At 43.2% G+C, this 17335-nt stretch overlaps 2 protein-coding genes across 2 annotated transcripts; one reads left to right on the top strand and one right to left on the bottom strand.

Annotated features, from left to right (window-relative positions):
* Positions 1-138: 138 nt before the first annotated feature.
* Positions 139-12541, top strand: STKLD1 (serine/threonine kinase like domain containing 1). Its single transcript, XM_058818235.1, has 19 exons — positions 139-210; positions 1072-1167; positions 1594-1638; positions 2940-3014; positions 3633-3737; positions 3924-3994; positions 4561-4676; positions 5026-5138; positions 5225-5385; positions 5819-5949; positions 6567-6650; positions 7318-7434; positions 7971-8105; positions 8976-9104; positions 9924-10052; positions 10623-10751; positions 10984-11121; positions 11399-11478; positions 12310-12541. Exons 1-19 carry the CDS (start codon positions 196-198, stop codon positions 12370-12372), a joined length of 1932 nt encoding a protein of 643 aa, XP_058674218.1. The 5' UTR covers positions 139-195; the 3' UTR covers positions 12373-12541.
* Positions 11784-17166, bottom strand: REXO4 (REX4 homolog, 3'-5' exonuclease). Its single transcript, XM_058818236.1, has 8 exons — positions 16880-17166; positions 16120-16472; positions 15692-15844; positions 14809-15002; positions 14278-14366; positions 13936-14010; positions 13603-13677; positions 11784-13030 (listed from the first exon to the last, which is right to left on the bottom strand). Exons 1-8 carry the CDS (start codon positions 17072-17074, stop codon positions 12929-12931), a joined length of 1236 nt encoding a protein of 411 aa, XP_058674219.1. The 5' UTR covers positions 17075-17166; the 3' UTR covers positions 11784-12928.
* Between the last annotated feature and the right edge of the window lie 169 nt (positions 17167-17335).

The following is a 17335-nucleotide window of genomic DNA, read 5'->3' as shown; positions in this document are numbered from 1 at the left end:
CGGACGGGCCGGGCCTTGAAGGCGCCGCCGCGCCGGCGCGCGGGGGGCGGGGCCTCCCCGCTGGGACACGCCCCCAAGACACGCCCCTCAGCGCTCTTAAAGGGGCCGCGCCCCCACCACACTCCTGTGGGGGTCTCATGCCCCCAGGGCCGCTGCCCCGCGGTCCTGGGTTGGAGGCCGGGCTGTGCCCCTACCATGGAAAAATATGAGGTGCTGCCCTCCGTCTACCCGGCAATAAGCAGCATTGTTGGGTGTCGGTGGTGCTGGAGGGGTCTGTGTGGGGTACAAGGCCCTCAGGGGGGGCTGTGACCAGGGCAGGGGCTGTGGGTGCCTTTGGGGGACATGGTGAAGGTAGCTCTGACTGGTTAAAGTGGCTCTGGAGGGGTTTATGAGGGGTCTGTGACCAGGGCAGGTGCTGTGAGTGACCGTGGGGACGTGGTATGAGTGGCCCCGAGTGGGTAAAGTGGCACTAGAGGGGTTTATGAGGGGTCTGTGACCAGGGTGCCCTTGGGGACATGGTGTGGGTGGTTCTGAGTGGGTAAAGTGGCACTTGGAGGGTTTATGAGGGGTCTGTGACCAGGGCAGGCGCTGTGGGTGCCCTTGGGGACGTGGTGAGGGTGGCTCTGAGTAGGTCGAGTTACACTAGAGGGGTTTTGAGGGGTCCATGGCCCTGGGGGTGGTGTGGGGACCCCTGAGAGCAGCACACAACCAAAGGACGTAGAGATAGAGCAGCTCAGGGGGGTTCCGTGGTCCTGGAGGGGGTTTGGGGGTGTTTTCAGCGCAGGGAATGCCCTGAAGGGGAGGGAAGGGAAGGTCCGTGTTCCTCCCAGGAGCTGAGTGAAAATGGTGAGAGTATCCCAAGGCCAGAGTTCCTCTCAGGGACTGGATGAAGGTGGGGTTGTCCCAAGGCCTGTGTCCCTCTCAGGAGCTGGGGTGAAGGTGGATGTGTCCCCAGTCCTACCCTGGGGAGCCGCAGGTGTTTTCTGTGTGGAAGGTTTCTATGGAATGGGGTTTTTTTGCCTCGGTTGTTCTGCCCTAGCTGAGCAGGTGCTCTGGGTGTGCCCTGTGCAGGTGCTGGAGCAGCTCCAGCCCGGGGCACTGGGCACGGTGCTGGTGGCTCAGCTGAGAACAGAGCAGGCTGCCCAGAAGAAATATGCAATAAAGCAGGTGAGCAGGTGGTTGCTATGAAAACAAGAGTGTGGAATGTTTGTTGTCTCCAGGGGCACCAGGATAGCAGCAAGAGACCCATGCTGGGCAGCTGAGCTGCTGGATAAGAGCAGGCTTGCCTGTTATAGTGCTGCTTTTTGGGAAAACGGGACATTCAGATCAGTTTAGGGGAATGTTGAGGCTCAAAGTGGGGAAAGGGCATCAGCCTAGTGAGGTCCCATCAGTGCTCTCGCCTCAGCTCAGTGCAGAAACACTGTCTGTCACACAGCTTTGTTTTACCCATCTCCTGACACCAAATCTGCCCCAAACACGAGATTTGACCTATCATTGAAAATTTATGTCATTTGAACCTTGCTAAGAGTGTTCTGGCTTGAAGTTCCCTGGTGTTTCTGTTACAGTCTCAGCCCTGTCTTTTGTTTGGTGCAGGTTGAATGCATTGACCAACACCAAGCAAATGTGGCCTTGAAAGAGGTATTGGTGCAGTCTTTTCTTTACTACTTCACTTACAAAGACCAAAGTCTTGGTAGAACCAAGTCTTTTATCTGCAAGGATTAGCTGAGTAAATAAGTAAATCAGGTAGGACTATTTGTGGGGTGTGCTCTCTGCCCTCTGCTTGGGCTCAGGCCAGGGTTTTGTATTAATTGTTGTTATTTATGGATATGTAAATTCAAATGGACAGCTCTTCTGAGAGGATAGTTCCTTCTCAGGCTTTTTATTTGTTTTGTGAAGCCAAAGGACAAAACTCATCATTTTGGCCTTTAAACTGAAGGAGAACCTTGGTCTGTTTATAGTTTATTATTAATAACTTGATGTCTAGATAACATATTTCATTATATACTCATTTCTCAGAGTTGAACATTTTTATTGTGAATGATTTTCTCCCTTTGTTGTACCCTTTTTTTTGTGATGCAAACTTTGTCATAATGCCTTGAGTAAGAAGCATCAGAAATACTCTAAAAAGACCAAAAATGGTTTCAATAAAATAGTGGAATAGCACATGATGGATGAATCTCCCAGTGCCCAGTATGCACAGCATCTGGAGTTGGAAAAGAAGAAAAATAAATGTCTCTGCAGATATTTTATCCTGGTCAGACCTTTCTGATCTCTTTCTGTACCAAATATTGCATTACCAGTAAAACTTATTCCAATTTTTCTATTGAAATAAATATTGAAATACATCTATTAAAATAAATGCAGTTGTCCCATTTGGGAGCCTGGCTCTTTTTAGCTTGTTATTTTGTGCCTGCACAGCCAGAAACACAACTACAAGAGAGTAACCTGAATTCTTTTTATCTTCCACATAATCAGCAAATTTGCTGAAGTGGTGAGGATTTGTTAGAGCCCTGCACAGAAACCACCTTCAAGGAGATAAAAATCTCTCCTGCCATTTTATTTGCTGAGGTTCAAGCTTGCATGGAGCTTACAGGAAATAATGGCTGCACTTGAAAAATCAGCCTGACTTAGATTCTGAGAAATGTTTTCAGGTTAAGATGTCAGGAGCTGAAGAAGGGGGTGGTTCACACATCATCTCCCTGTGGATCACTTTATATCTCTGAGTCTCACAAGGCTGTTGCAGCACTGGGTGAAATATTTTCCTTCTTTCCACATTTGTGTATGCAAATATTTAACAGAGCTGGCACTTTGGAAGAGTTGGATCAGAAATGTGGCATGAACAAGTGAGGAACTGGCTTTGGGTGTTATTTAAGGTCCTGTTAAAGGGAAGGGCTGTGTAGCTGTAGAAATCTGTCTCTATTTTATATTTTTCTGTGCAGGCAAAGGATTTGCTAAAACTCTGCCATGTTAACATCTGCACTTACAAAGAATTGTTCCTGACTTGGAACAATGAGGTGAGAATGGAACAAGATTAGTTAAACTGGAATGTGTGGTTTATGTTCTAGGCACAGGAGCCTGTTCACAGATTTAAATTTGGGGTCACTGGGGTGAGATGCTAAAAAGGAAGGTTTTTTGATTTGAAACAATCCTGATTTTTTTTTTTTTTTTGCCTCCTGAATACACACATTAAAAAGCTGTGAATATGTATGGATTGAAGTGACATGGCAGACTCCAGATTCTGATGGGAATTAGTGTGCAATTCTGATTTTCATGCCTGCATAAAAACCCTTCTATAGGGGACCACAAGAAGCTGAAAGCCCTGACTTATTTATTGGCAGATTTTCTTCAGTGCTTGGACAGAACCTTTGATGATTTTTTGGATGTATAATTGATTTGAATCATCCTACACAGCTTCAGATAAGATGCTTGATAGTGGTGGTTTGTTTTATTTGCTAAAACAATGAGCATGCTGGATTTTGAATGAAATAAATTAAATATTGTCTCTTCTGTGAGAGAATAATCATCTCAGAACCTTTTATTTTTTTGTACTATGAAGATCACACCCACCAGCTTGGTTTTGTCTCTGTTACCTGCAAACAATTCAGCAATTTTGGTGCAATGTTTTATTGCAGGTCTCATCTCTGTTCCTCTGCCTGGTAATGCAGCACTCAGGCCAAGGAGATCTCTCAGCTCTAATCAGGGAAAAGAGGGAGAACTCAGAAAAGATATCAACCATGGTAAAAAGTACAGAGGAGGCACCTGTTTGAACTGAGAGACTTGTTGCTTTTCTGGTATTCCTTCTTTCTGAAAATCCACCCTAAAAGCTTCAAAGCACAGGAGGGTGGTTTTGGAAGCTCACTTCTGAAGGATATTTGAAAGTTCCTCTGTTTTTGTCACACTTTCATGTCTGTTTCCCTCCACAGGTGGTTCAGAAGCTCCTGGGACAGATGGTGGATGCTTTGTTTTACATACACAAACAAAATATTTGGCACAGGTGAGCAGAAATGTAATTTTCTTTGTCTGACAGGCTCCTGTTCTTTGCAGTGCTCAGAGCCAGGGAATTTTACTCTTCCAAAAGGAGAAGTAGGGGGTAGAAGTTCCAGATTTTAGATTAGTTTTTTTTACTTCTGAAGTTACCTATTTCCTGAGTTTTGTCTGGAATACTCATTTTATTAAAGTATTGTCTCCTGGGGGTTTTGGGGTTTTTTGGCTGTTTAAAAAATTGTCCATCTCTTTAAACGCTCACATTTTGGTGGCTGTGATGGACAAAGTTTGTGTATCTGAATAAGAGACAACCCTTGCAATCCATGCTCAGATCAATCTGTGTCCCAAGCACAAATTTTAAAGCATTTAGAGAGGAAAATAATTGTATTTTGGTTGATTATCACTTGTATATTAAAAAAACCACAACAAAACACAAACAAAAAATGTCCAAACCAATTCCCCAACCCCACAAAAACCCCAAACCAAACCTTCTGAGGGCTAAAGATGCAGGGAATTTGTAATTACATGTGATTAGACTCTAATTTCACAGGCTGACAGAAAATATTTGTGTTGCAGAAATCTGAAGCCATCAAACATCCTGGTGACTGGTGAGCCATCCTTCATGCTGAGTGACTTCAGCACTGAAACACTGATGAGTGATGAGCTGAAATGGAAAATCAGAGTGGAAGAAGGTAGACATTTGTTTTGCTATTTTTTCTTTCCTACTGTATTTTAAAAGGTTTCAGTTGTGGTGGATATTTTTATTCCTCAGAGAGAAATGAGGAAAGAGGAAAAAGTTGTCTTTCCTTTCCTTTCTCTGCTATTTGTCTTCTAGATAGGATTTTCATAGGCAGCTGTCTGCAGCATTAATTGTGTTCACAAGTGAAAAATGTAGATATGTGTGTGAGTTTCTGCAATCAATACACTTGGAATCCTTTTTAGCTTTGTCCTCAGGAACATCTTAGAGAAATGTTCATTAGTTACAATGTGTTTTGTAGTTTTTGGAAGCACAATGTCACCATGTGATTCCTGTTTCTACAGAAAGCAAGTCTTGGATGGCTCCAGAAACATTTGGGTTTTCTTTCACTGAGAAATCTGACATCTGGTCCCTGGGCTGTGTCCTCCTTGACATGATGAGCTGCTTTGTTCTGAATGTGTGTAAGAGTGATTTATTTGGGATTTGAAGGGTCCTGGGCTCATCAGGATATGTGAGAGCTCTCTGGCACTGTGCTCTTCCCAGGCAGAAGAGATAAAATCCTTACTGCAGGGTATCAGAGGGGACAGCAGCTGCCTTGAGGGAGTCCTGACCCTGATAAAGGATGGAGAAAGAAATTATTTGCCTTTCTTCCCACTATTATTGATGATGCTACAGATTGAGCCCAGCATGAGGCCCACAGCAAGGTGAGTTCTGGCTCCTTCCCTTGATTTATTTTGTCCTAAACCCCTCCTACCTCCACAAACTGGGAATGTTCACTGCTGTTGCAAAGGATTAATATTGCTTATCCTCCTGCCTCAACAAATTGAGTTATTAAACATTTGATATTCCTGCAGAGTGGACACTGAGATGCACAGGTGTCCCTTTTTGCAGTTATATTATAAATTCATGTTATACACAATTTTATGAGTCTGAACTTGACACCTAACATGGCTTGTGCCATGTGAGCTCTTTCTTGAGCTGTCTGGAAGCAAATTGTTTAAGTTCTGTCAAAAATAATCTACTCTAGAAGTAATATTAGATTTTTTATATCAAAATGAAACAACACCTGTAGATTTTTTCTTGTCTAACTTATCAGCCCTAACTCACTGGGGCTGCTTTTGTCTCTCAAAATTCCAGGGATCTGATCACTGATCCATTTGTTGAGAAATGCCTGATTTTTGCTGGTGAGACCTCAATAAAACTGAAGAAGTCTCTGCTTCCCTCAATAACAGATGAGCTCTTGCAGGGAGGAGTTGAAAATGTTCTAGGTAATAAGGAGAATAAGATTCATGTAAAGGTGATTTTCACAGGAAATAAACCCTTCCAGTCAGGATGTATTCTAACTGGAAATAAATTCTTGCCCACTCATTTTACCTGCAATAAAATGGGATAATCTTTGGAGCAAGGAGCACTGTTATTTTTCCTCTAAATTTCTAAGGTTCTCAGCCATTCCTGCTGTAAAAGTTAAACAGGCTCAGAGGTCATTCCTCAGAAAATTTGGGAGCTTCACTTATTTTGTTTGCATTGTAACATGTTTGCTGATTCATGCCACAAGGGATCTGCTCCATTATTTTCCTTCTAAGTAAGGAAGATGTTATTTTAATCTGAAAAGTCTCTTGGAATAATGCATTTAAAGCTCCTATCCCTGCTGATTTAATATTCCAACAGATCCCCAAAAATATATATATATAATACAAAATACACTGTGAATCATAACACTTGATGTTTAATGAGTTGGGGGGTGAAAGTTTTTCTCTTTTCAACAATCCCAAATTGCATTATTTTCATTCATATGAATTCACAGCTTGCACAAAACAGAGACAATTTGAGTGCTTTCTGTAAGTGTTTGTGTGGAATGGTTGGAAGAATTTCCTTGGTTTCTCAGCATTCATGCAGGCTTCCTGGGATGTTGAAGAAGTCCAGGCTGAAGGCATTCAATACCTTGCCAGCTTTGTAGAGGATAAAACTGGTAAGGCACTATTTGATCTATTTATTTATTCATTTATTCTGCTCCTTCCTTACATTTTGAGATAATAGGAAGAGGAAAACATTTCTAATGCCTACAAATGAGAATGAAATTGTTCTCTTCCTATCTCTGTAGTGATGGGATTGTGTTGGTTCTTGTTCTGTACATGCTTTTGTTAACCAGCAGAGGGGTTTTACTGGATAATAAAAATGGGCACTAGGGGAAGAAAACTCTGTGATATTTGAATTGGCAGCAAACTGACATTTGAGGAAGGTAATTTCCACAAGCCCCGTGATGACCTGGGGGTAATTCCTGGGGCTGCAAGGCTGGTAGAGCAAAAGGAAGCTCCACATGGCCAATTCCTGTGTCTGTAAAGCTCTGAGGGTGAGAGCTGTGTGTTTTCTCCCAGAAGCTGCACATTTTTCAAAAGAAAATCTTTCTTTTGAAAGATTCTCAGATCAAGGTTCATAATTCAAAGCACTGTGTTAAATCAGTTATAAAATGCTCTGTCCTCTGACAGCACTTTAATGCTGGCATTGGTTTATGATGTTAAAACTTATTCTTAGCTTTAATTGATAGGAGACATTTTCCACACAGATTAAAACAATTCACTCTGTTTTGTTCTCTTTGATTCAAGAGCCTTTCTCAAAGAATTTCTTTTCCCCCACAGCATTGCCCTATCTGCTGACATGCACAGAAGTGATCACTCTTGCCATGAAGGTTCACACAGATTCTCTGGATTTACAAGTGGAAGGCTGCACTTTATTGCTTGAAATTCTTAGTCAAGGTACAATTAAGATTTCCTCCTTCTGCTGGGTCTTGTAAAGATTATTGAATCCATTATCTGCTCAATTAACAGTTTTAGGGGATGAATTTAAAGAACTAAAGGAAGTTAAGCAGCTTTTTGAATTCTCATGGCCTTCCTTCAGGACTGGCACACAGCAATTCTGTGTTAATTTTAAATACAGGTGCTGATCTTGTCCAACCAAGTTTTCATGTTATGTAGAGTGTTGCTAGAGGGCATAAATAAGACTCTTGTTGTTTTGGTATTTTAATTTTAAACCATAAAAGTGGTTTTGGGTCTCTTGTGTGGTCCCTGCTGTCACTTTCATGGCATTTTACCCCAAAACCACCTGATGATATGAGCTTAAAAATACTAAGAATTGATTTTCAGAAAATGAAAGTTTAAAGTAACTTTTGCTTATTTTATATGAAGAAATGCTGCTAATTGAATGTTTTGCTATGCTGATTGCAGGGCAGGGGGTTCAGATTTCATTCAAAACCACTGAAATCTTTGTTCCATTCCAATGTTTGTGGTGACAGCTCTGAAACAGGGGGTGACGATGGCCTTGGATGAGAGTGTGGCCAGCTGCCTGTTACACACAGTGAGGGAACATTCTGAGAATGAGGAGTTCCTTTCAATGCTCTGCACAGTTCTGATGATGGTTTCAGCCAGTGGTGGGTCACCTTGCTCATTCTTTGGGGAATCTTAATTTGTTTTTACTTTTTGAAACAAATCCAAGGTAATGCAGTGATTTCACTGAGAGGTGTGGATGTCTGTGTGTAATTATTAATTTAATAGTGCTAATATTGGTAAGATTGACCAGATAGTGATAACACCCCTGAAAGTTTAAGATACAATGCTGAGGCTTCAGGGATTTACTCTAAAAGATACAATTCTGTATTTCCTCTTGGTTTGGAAACAAGTACAAGCTCTGCAAATAGTAGTGCTTGAGAAAATGAGGGCACAGAACCTGAATTCTATTTTGGACTCTGCCATGATGAATTGAAACCATTCTCCCTAACTTCTCTACTTTGTTCTCTTTTCTTCTGAACTTGTAATTGCTAAATATTTATAATATTTTTAGTTGTTTTCAGTGTCAGTTCAACAGTCATCAAAGACTCTTTTTAGAAATGGTTACAGTAGGATGTAGCAGCAAGGGGGAAATCTTCAAAAAAATTATTACAAAGAGTCATGTCTAAGACTAAACTATTTTTAACCAGCCTTTCCTAATTCTGAAGCTTAGTTTGAATCGTTGAAATGGAAACAGGTGAAAAATTGTAATTTAAATCCTCTCAGTTCCTTTCCTGCTCTGTGAATTCCCAGTCTGTGAGGAAGCAGGGTAGCCAGGCATGCATTTGAATGGATCAGATGTGTTAAATGCATCTTGTTAAAGAATTCGGTCTGTTCTCTTGCTTCCTTTTGTGCAGCTGATGGGCTCATGTTCCCGCTCTGTTATCTCAGTTTAAACACCTTAGTGCTGCCTGTTTCCAGGCCAGTGAGTGGGACAAAACCCCCAGATTCTATAGAATTTCTGTGGTTTGCAGAAGTAGCTGCGGAGAACCTAAGGAAAGTTGGAATCATCCCAGACCTTCTGTCAATTTTGAGACGTTTTCTTCACAATGACAATATCTGCTTCTCTTGCTGTGCCGTTCTCTGGAGCTTGGCTGTGAGTGGTGAGTAGAACACGGGAATATTGTGCCTGCACTCCCGTGGCTGAAGGGCAGCAGGTATTGAGCCTAATTGAGTTCAGACATTCCTGTCGCTGGGATTGGATTTTCTCCCATTCTTGTTCCAGGGAGATGGAATGAGATAATTTTTAAGATTCCTTCCAGCCCAAACCAATCTGATTTTGTGATTCTGGAGAGATGTTTTCACAGCACTGCTGCCATCACTTTGTGATCCAGGGTTAGATAAAAACAAAAATCAATGCAGAGTTTTTTAGCAACGCTTTATGTGATAAGGTGTCACATTTGAGCCGTTCAGGCCAAGATGTGACCTGATTTCATATTTACTGATTTGTTTGTGATGTGTTCTTGTGGAGGTGTGTTCTGATCATCCTGCAAGGCTGGAAGCACAGCTTGTGCACAGTTTCACCTGGTGTGTTTTATTCCCTCTGTGCAGCAAATTACCCATTGGATTTATGGGACAGCTGAATTTCCATCCTGCAGCCTGGATACTGTCAAAACTGTGGTTATTTCTGGATGCTTCTTGCTGTGATCCCTATGCATAATTTAAATGACAAAGAACACTAGTTCCTGCAGAAGTTCAGCTTTCTCCAATAAGCAAAATTATTTGTTAGTTCTGTAGCACTTGGTTTGGTTCTGTACATTTTTGATTCCTTCCCTCTGCTGCCCTCCAGACTAAAACAATGTTGCATTATTCCAATGCCAGCAGCCATTAAGGCTTTACTGATATAATTTGACACACAGTGATATCATTACTTCATTAAATAACTCTGCCTGCTGCATTTCCTTTCTGCTAAGGGAATTCAGAGGATAACACAGACCAAGCAGTGCTGGCAAGTGCTGTCCCTGTCACCTCAGCAGTGCTGCAGGAACACCTCCACAATGGAGTCATTGCAGAGTCTGCCTGCTCAGCTCTGTGGGCACTGGCACTCCAAGGTGGGTGACCCCAGTGTCCCCGTTGTCCCTTGGGCATGGGAAAGGCTGGGATGTCTGTGTGTCAGTGGTGACACTGCAATCCGGGCTGCTGGGCTGGAGAGGCTCTGCAGAGGGCAGCAGAGGGAGGAGCTTGCATCCTCTCCTGGTTGCTCTTCCTGCACTCGCTCTGTGGCTCCCTAATGGAGCCATTTTTGATGAGCTGCAGCAATTAAATCACCAGATACTGCTAATGGGGAGTCCACTGGTGGGCAGCTTATTTGCTTGGTTGATTTGGAACAGTGTTTCATGTTAAATAAGAAAAAATCTTTGATTATCATTTGCACTAAGGAACTCATCCTTGCAGTCCTACTCTGTCTTATTTCTTCCTCATGCAACAATATTGTCACATTTACCTACTGCCTGCCCTTGTGCCATTGTTCCACTGAGAAAAGATGAGCAAAACACTCTCAGCAATCTCATTTCTATTCCCCATCAGTAGAATAAGTTGAGTATTCAGGACTCTTGATTCTTCTGGCCTGGAGGATACTGAAATTTTGGGCTTTTCTGTGTGTTTTGTTTCTTTCTTTAAAGGTTGCTTAGCTGACAGTGACTATGAGCCTACAGCAGCACTTCTGCTGGATGCACTCAGGATGAACCCAGAAAGAAAAAGGCTGGTGCAGAATGGCTGCCTGGCTTTAGCCACCCTTGTGAGGCTCTCAGGTAACATTCAGCACTTCTGCTTTTATTAATTACCAATCAGCTCCATCAACATGAAATTAAAATCACTTCTGCATACCTGGTCTTCTATTTTTACCCAATTATGCTTCAGAATAGTTGTTAGGAAGACTGAAAATGGGCACAACTTCCTGAAAATGTGCCCTGAGCCAGCTCTGAGGGGATGGGAAGCAGATCCTGCAGTCTGCAGCTCCAGCAGTGTTTGTCTTCCTTGCAGAAACTGCAGCTTTGGCAATTCTGCTGGACTCAAAGGGCAGTGGAACAGAGCTGATCAAACAGGAATATCACCTTCATTCCCACGAGCCAGGGGTGGCAGAGGCTCTGTGCCTGCTCATGAACGAGATGGTTCAGTATGGTGAGATGGCTGCTGCTGCCATTTGTTGAGTCTCCCCCTCTCTCCCAGCCCTAAAATCAGTAAAACCACAACAGCAGCTCTCAGGAAAGACTTCATGTCTGAGAAAATTGCATTCATCCTCCTGAGAATTCACTCCACTTGTTCAAACAAATACCACTCTGATGGTAAAACATTTTAACTTCATCTTCTCTTGCCCGCTCTCCCTGTGCTTCTTTAGCTCCTGCTCCACTGGCAGTTGTGCTATAACCATAAATTTTCTTGTTCATTGGCACTGCAGATGAAGTTATGCTGAATATGAGGTCCCAGAAAATGGAAAAGCTGTTGTCTGAAATAAAATTCCAGTTTCCATTTAGCACGGTATGGAGAAGTCTCTGTGATAATAAAGTATATTAATATATTATTTCTGGTGAGGGATTTGATCATAGTGCAGAAATTTAGAGAATTAGCTGCATGTGGAGTGAAGAGTGAGTTTCTAAGGATAGTTCTAATTACTGAGAACAAATGATTGAAAGTTGTTTGTCTTGTTGTTGTTGTTGTTAATGCTGAAATTTTAAAAAATTATGTTCTGGTCTCTTGCAACATTACATTAATTTATTACAGTCCTCATGCTAAACCAGGCTGAAGTTTACAGGAATAAAGCCATAAGTATATTACATCCAATTTATTTTTGGTTTGGAAGTGGCATCGTTAACAAATAAACAAAAACCCAACAAAAACTCTCTGACAGTTTGTGGGAAGATTTAACTTGCATTAAATTTCACCAAGTAGTCACACTGAAAAAAAAGGGAAAACCAGCAAAGTTATCAGAGCTATTTAATGTGTTACACCTATATTTCTTCTGCAATGGCTTGCTGGCCAGAAACCAACAATTAGGTTTGTTCATCAAGCCAGTACAACTGGTTAATCCTAATTTTGCTGATTTCAGTTAAGTATTTACAGAATTGTTCTCAAAGACAGTCACAAACTGTTCTCCTGCAGGCATTGCCTGCACCCCTTCAGTGAACACTGCAGCCCCAAGGTAGCACAGAAAAAATAATCCCAGAAGGGGAGAAAGCTCCCTCTCCTGTTGTAACAGCAGCCACTTCAAAGACCTGTGTTAGACACATTGTTTTTATTAATAAATGAATACAAAAATAAGTGGAGCAACAAGGTAATCTTCTGTCTGACAATTCTCACCTTTCTCTCCAGGAGATTCTGACCCTGGTGGATGCAACACTTTCGAAACTGAGGAAGGAAAAATGCTTTGTCTGAGAACAACACTTGGCCACTGCTGGATACAAAAGCCTGGAGCCTCCATTAGAGGATTCCTCTCACCAGAAAAAAGAATATTGGGCTATTAATAATATACAAACAGGTATTTATTGGTGGTTTGGGTACCACAACTGTGTAACTAACAGCAATCATTAAGAATTCATCTTGCAGTAGACCTCACTTTGTGGGCCTCAACATACTTGAAATAAAGATCTTAATCCTTGGAGTTTTGACAAAGCAATGACAGTTTCTTCCTTCATCTACCATAATTTAATTTTTTTTTAACTTATTCAGTGTCTATTTCAAATTCTATTTGAAGGAATTTAACTGATGAAGTTCTTCCCAGCTGCAGGCATTTGTTACAAAGGTTGTTTGAGCACAGTAGCAGGCATCAGGCACAGGGTACCAGCAGCATTCCTGTACTTCCAGGTTATTGTAGCATTGTCTTTGGATTGATTTTATGAAGTAGCTGCTGTCAGTTCTGACTTCTCTCTAAATTTGGAATGTGACATCAATCCAGCAAATGCTGCAGATGAAAGATTCTACCCTGTGTTTTTTAAGTTTTACAATTTTTCTTGTTAGCTTTGTTCTTAACAGCAGCTTCCCATTTCTTCTTCTCCAGGGTGTAAAGTCTCATAGCTGCCTGTGCATCCTGGATCTGAAACAGAACAGACCAGACAAGGATGTGAGATAATAAGCAGCTAAATCTTTCATAATTTTAATACATCCTTCCAATTAACATTTCAAGATCTCTTTTTACATGTAGGCTCTGTGCCTGGGGAAAGGGATAAATGGTGTATTTAGAGTGCAGGGCCCACCACAAGGCTCTACATTGGAAAGTCCTAAGAGAATTTTGTCATTGATAAAGTATCTATGAGCTCCCCTCCCAGTTTTGCTTCCCCAGTTCATTCCTCTTTTCCATCCTCCTGCCCAGTGAAATAAAGGATCTGCTGAGGTTCAGGTGTCTCCCACTGTTTATCCATCCTGCCACAGTGCAGAATGCTGCTTTTAGAGTAAACAGATCTTGATCATTGCTTTTCCCCCTGGGAATTTTAAGAAGAATTCAGAGTTGTGCAGAAGTTGTTTATGAAGTGAGTGAACAGTGAGCAAGCTGAGATGACAATCTCACTGCTGCTGTCCAAGCAGAGCTTGCTGAGTTCCACTGGGATGAAGGCACAGCCCTGGGGACTGAAGCAGAGCCAGAGCTGGCTGTTCTGGGCAGGTACCTACCGAGCAGTGCTCTGCTGTCTGCACCTGGACATTGAGCAGCTTCTCACACAGCAGCTTCAGGGATGGCCTGGAACTCTGGGGACAGAACAGATCATAAACCATGCTGTCTCACAGGACTCAAAATAACAGAGATGGGTGTTATATAAAAATATGTTCCTCAAAGTACAGCACATCTTAGCCTCTGCTGGTGAAATACCAGGAGTAATTAATTAATTAGGAGATTTGAGTGTGCATAGGTAGGAAAGAAGGAACAGGGTGAGGTAAAAGCAAGCTCAGGAGTGAGTCAGCAGCTCTGGAGTCTGTTAATTGAGCACCTTCCCTGCAGTCTCTTACCTTTACTCTCTCTTTGAAAGGTTTGTATCTCTGTGTGTCCCTGATCATCTTGTGAGGGTGATCAAGAAGTAGGACCTAGAAGAAATCACATTTTCAGTCTAAAATGTGTCATTGCATGAAACTTTACACAGCTGAGTGTGCAGCTGCCTATTATTTCCTCCCATCCACTGTAAGAGACACTTTAAAGCCATGAAAGGACCCAGCTAATACAGACAGGGCTGGATTCAGGAGGTTTCCAGGAGCTCAGGTGTGTTCCCTTGATCCAGAATGATGGATCAGAAACTCCATTTTCAGTGTCCCTTGATCCAGAATGATGGATCAGAAACTCCATTTTCACTGTACCTTTAGGTCATTTCGTAGGGCGTGCCCAACTAAAATCCTTCCCTGCAGGATCTCAGCCACCTCCTTCTGAACTGTTTTGAAGTCTTCACCTAAAAATGCCACACAAGGAAACACTTTCCATGAGCAACCAGTGCATCTTTTCTGGGAAGTAACTGATCCTTGGGACTGTAGTTTTTGTACAGTACACTGAATCTCTGCTTGCTAGAACATAGTATAAAAAAAATCATTTTCTTTTCTCTTCATAGAATTCTCTATGTTCCACCAGTTAATTCTTTCAAGGGTGTAGAGAATTCTACAAAGAGTACAGCATGAAAATGAAATTATTTTTTATACTATATTCCACCAGTTAATTCCTTCAAAGGTGTTGATGATCACTGTATAAAAACACTTCCTCCCACAATTTTTCTTAGCATTAAGTCAAATCTCAGCATTTTGCTTTCCCAAATTAGGTCTCAAACCCTTCCAAGCTCAGCCAATGAGGCTCCTGTGACAACCCACTGAATCCTCCCACTTTGGGGGACCCCTGGTTACCTGAGTTTATGTTCTGAGGCCGGATGCCACTGACAGCTGTCCTGTAGTCTGTCACCTTCTCCGTGGGCTTGACAAACTTGTCATACACACACTTGCCAAACTGGTTGACGATGGACACCCGAGCCAAGATGCTGTCCTCACCCTTGGGGCCAACCCCCACCATCTCACAGTCCATGGCCACGGCCCTGGTCAGCCTGGGAGGCAAAGGGACACCTTGGGGACACCTTGATGTGAGCAGGGCAAAGCCTGGCAGCAGGGACAGGGAGATGTCAGCTCAGTGTGCAGGTCAGTTATCAGAAGCCAATCTGATAGCCCTGATATTATTGTTATTATTGTTTAATTGAAGGGATGGGACTACAGTCAGGTTAAAAACAATTTATTGTTCAGACTAGGGGCTGTGAGATTTATGAGGGTAAGTAGTTGGTTATAGCTCAAGAGTAGTTATAAGTTCTTTGTTTCAAGACAATATATAACTTTCTAATCTAACAGACACTTGCTACAAAGTTTATTTTGCTTTTCTAACCTATCACTTTTACTTATTTCTACTGCACTGTGTATACTTTTATCTAATGGGCTATTATGGACATGTACACACAGATGTTTCTATTATAACTTCTAAGCTCTTAGCTTACTCTGTACAATTACACCTTGACATTATAAACCCTTCACTATCTTATTAATACAGTTTTTTACTTAAGGTATACTCTTACTTACAACTATAGAAACATGAGTTTATGATTTTTCTGCTTCTCTGTGTACATTTTTTTACATCAATCTAAGCCTCTTCCAAGGCTGCAGATCAAACCTTTCAGTGTTTCTGGAAGTTTCTATCTTCCCATTTTTCACACTCTGATGCCATCCTTCCCTCTGCAATGTCACTCACCCATCAAAAGCCTTTTCCTTAACCAGCACCTTCTCCACAGACTGGCATTGCTCTGTTTCAAGCCCCAGGTTTCTTCTGGCAATTTTTGCTGCTTCAGGTCCTAGTGCTGCTTCAATATCTTTGGGATCAACATCATCAAACCAGATGTCAGCCCTGGGAAGAACAGATTTAATGACATTTAACACTCTCAAAACAATCTGGTGTCTGTTGTACAAAAAGTATGTTTACTTTTAAAACCAAGAGATAAACCCTGTGAAAATTATGGCTGGCACCTCTGCAGGTTTCTTGCTGTGTCTGAGAAATAGGGGCAAAATGTTCCTTATTTCTTTCAGAATTGAGTCTGGAAAAGTGCAGCAGTTTGGAATGTACCTCTCTGAGCTCCTCCCACAATAAATATTCACATCCAGGTTGCTGCCTGAAATACTCACTCTTTGGGCTGGTGCTCCAGGGGTTCCTCAGCTTTCCTCCTCTTGTGTTTCAGCTCATCATTCTCCTTCACAACAATGCCATTTTTCCTTTTTTCTTTGCTGCTTTTCCCATTGCTTTTGGTGCCATTTAAGTTCTTATTTGCTGTAACCCCCTTGGATTCTGGCTTGGCCAAAGGAGCTTTAGCAGCACCATTGTCCATTTTATTTGTGGATTTGGTCTTTACCACATTCCCATTCCCATTGACTGCTGGGACTTCTGGGCTTTTGGCTGCTTTGAGTGGCTGCTTCCTTTTGGTGTCTGTTTGACCCGTGGGGATGGGCTTCTTGGAGTTATTTGCCTTTTGTTTCAGCAGCTGAAATGACATTTAAAAAAAAAAAAAAGACAGAAAGATAAAGGGAAAAGAGCCTGGAAAAGAGAAGGCTTTAGAGTGACCTAGAGTAACAAAAAAGGGCATTCAGGAAAGGGGGAGAGGGACTGTTCACATGAGTCTGGAGTGACAGGATAAAGGGAATGACTTCAAGTAGTGTTAGATGGCTTTTGGGAACAAATTCTTCCCTGTGAGAGTGGGCACACCCTGGCACAGGGTGCCCAGAGCAGCTGAGGCCGCCCCTGGATCCCTGGCAGTGCCCAAGGCCGGGCTGGACATTGGGGTTTGCTGGGACAGTGGGAGGTGTCCCTGCCCCGCGCAGCTGCATTCAGGCACTGCCAGCATGGCCCCGCTGCTTCCTTGTCCCCACCGCATCCCCCGGTCCCTCTCACCTCCTGCAGCGCCTTCCAGTTGGAGGAGAACTCCTGCGGGTTGCGGGGGGGACCCACAGCCGCCATGCCGGGGCCTTTGGACGCGGCCGCCGCTTCCCCGAGGGCCTTCCTCTTTTTCCTCCTCTTCTTGCTCTTCCCGCGGGCCGCGCCGCTCGGGCCCGCCGCCTGCGGCTCCGCAGGGCTCTGCTTGGCCATGGGGGGGTCAGCGGGGTGGGACCGGGACCGGGACCGGGATCGGGAACGGGATCGGGATCAGGGGACAGCGAGTCCCACCCGGGCCGGCGCTACCGCGGGGGGACCGGCACAGCGCCGCACCGCCCCGCCGGGGAACGCCGGCCCGCGCTTGGGTTCCGGGCTGGATGGGGGGGCGGTTCCGTGGTTCCGGGGCTGGGGATGGCGGGGTGAGGAATGAACCCTATTCATAACAGCGGGGTGACCCCCACCCCACACGGGTGT

This window comes from Ammospiza caudacuta, chromosome 21 (assembly GCF_027887145.1).
Source record: "Ammospiza caudacuta isolate bAmmCau1 chromosome 21, bAmmCau1.pri, whole genome shotgun sequence".
In the NCBI taxonomy this organism is placed as follows: Eukaryota; Metazoa; Chordata; class Aves; order Passeriformes; family Passerellidae; genus Ammospiza; species Ammospiza caudacuta.
This window is presented reverse-complemented; position numbering and strand designations above follow the sequence as displayed.

Coding starts and splice junctions, on each gene's coding strand:
- REXO4 (XM_058818236.1), bottom strand. CDS start 17,074: ATGGCCAAGCAGAGCCCTGCGGAGCCGCAGGCGGCGGGCCCGAGCGGC. Junction 15,003..15,691: donor AAGGAAAAGGCTTTTGATGG/GTGAGTGACATT, acceptor TTTGCCTCCCAG/GCTGACCAGGGCCGTGGCCA. Junction 13,678..13,935: donor CTTTCAAAGAGAGAGTAAAG/GTAAGAGACTGC, acceptor TTCTGTCCCCAG/AGTTCCAGGCCATCCCTGAA.
- STKLD1 (XM_058818235.1), top strand. Junction 1,168..1,593: donor AGAAATATGCAATAAAGCAG/GTGAGCAGGTGG, acceptor TGTTTGGTGCAG/GTTGAATGCATTGACCAACA. Junction 3,738..3,923: donor CAGAAAAGATATCAACCATG/GTAAAAAGTACA, acceptor TTCCCTCCACAG/GTGGTTCAGAAGCTCCTGGG.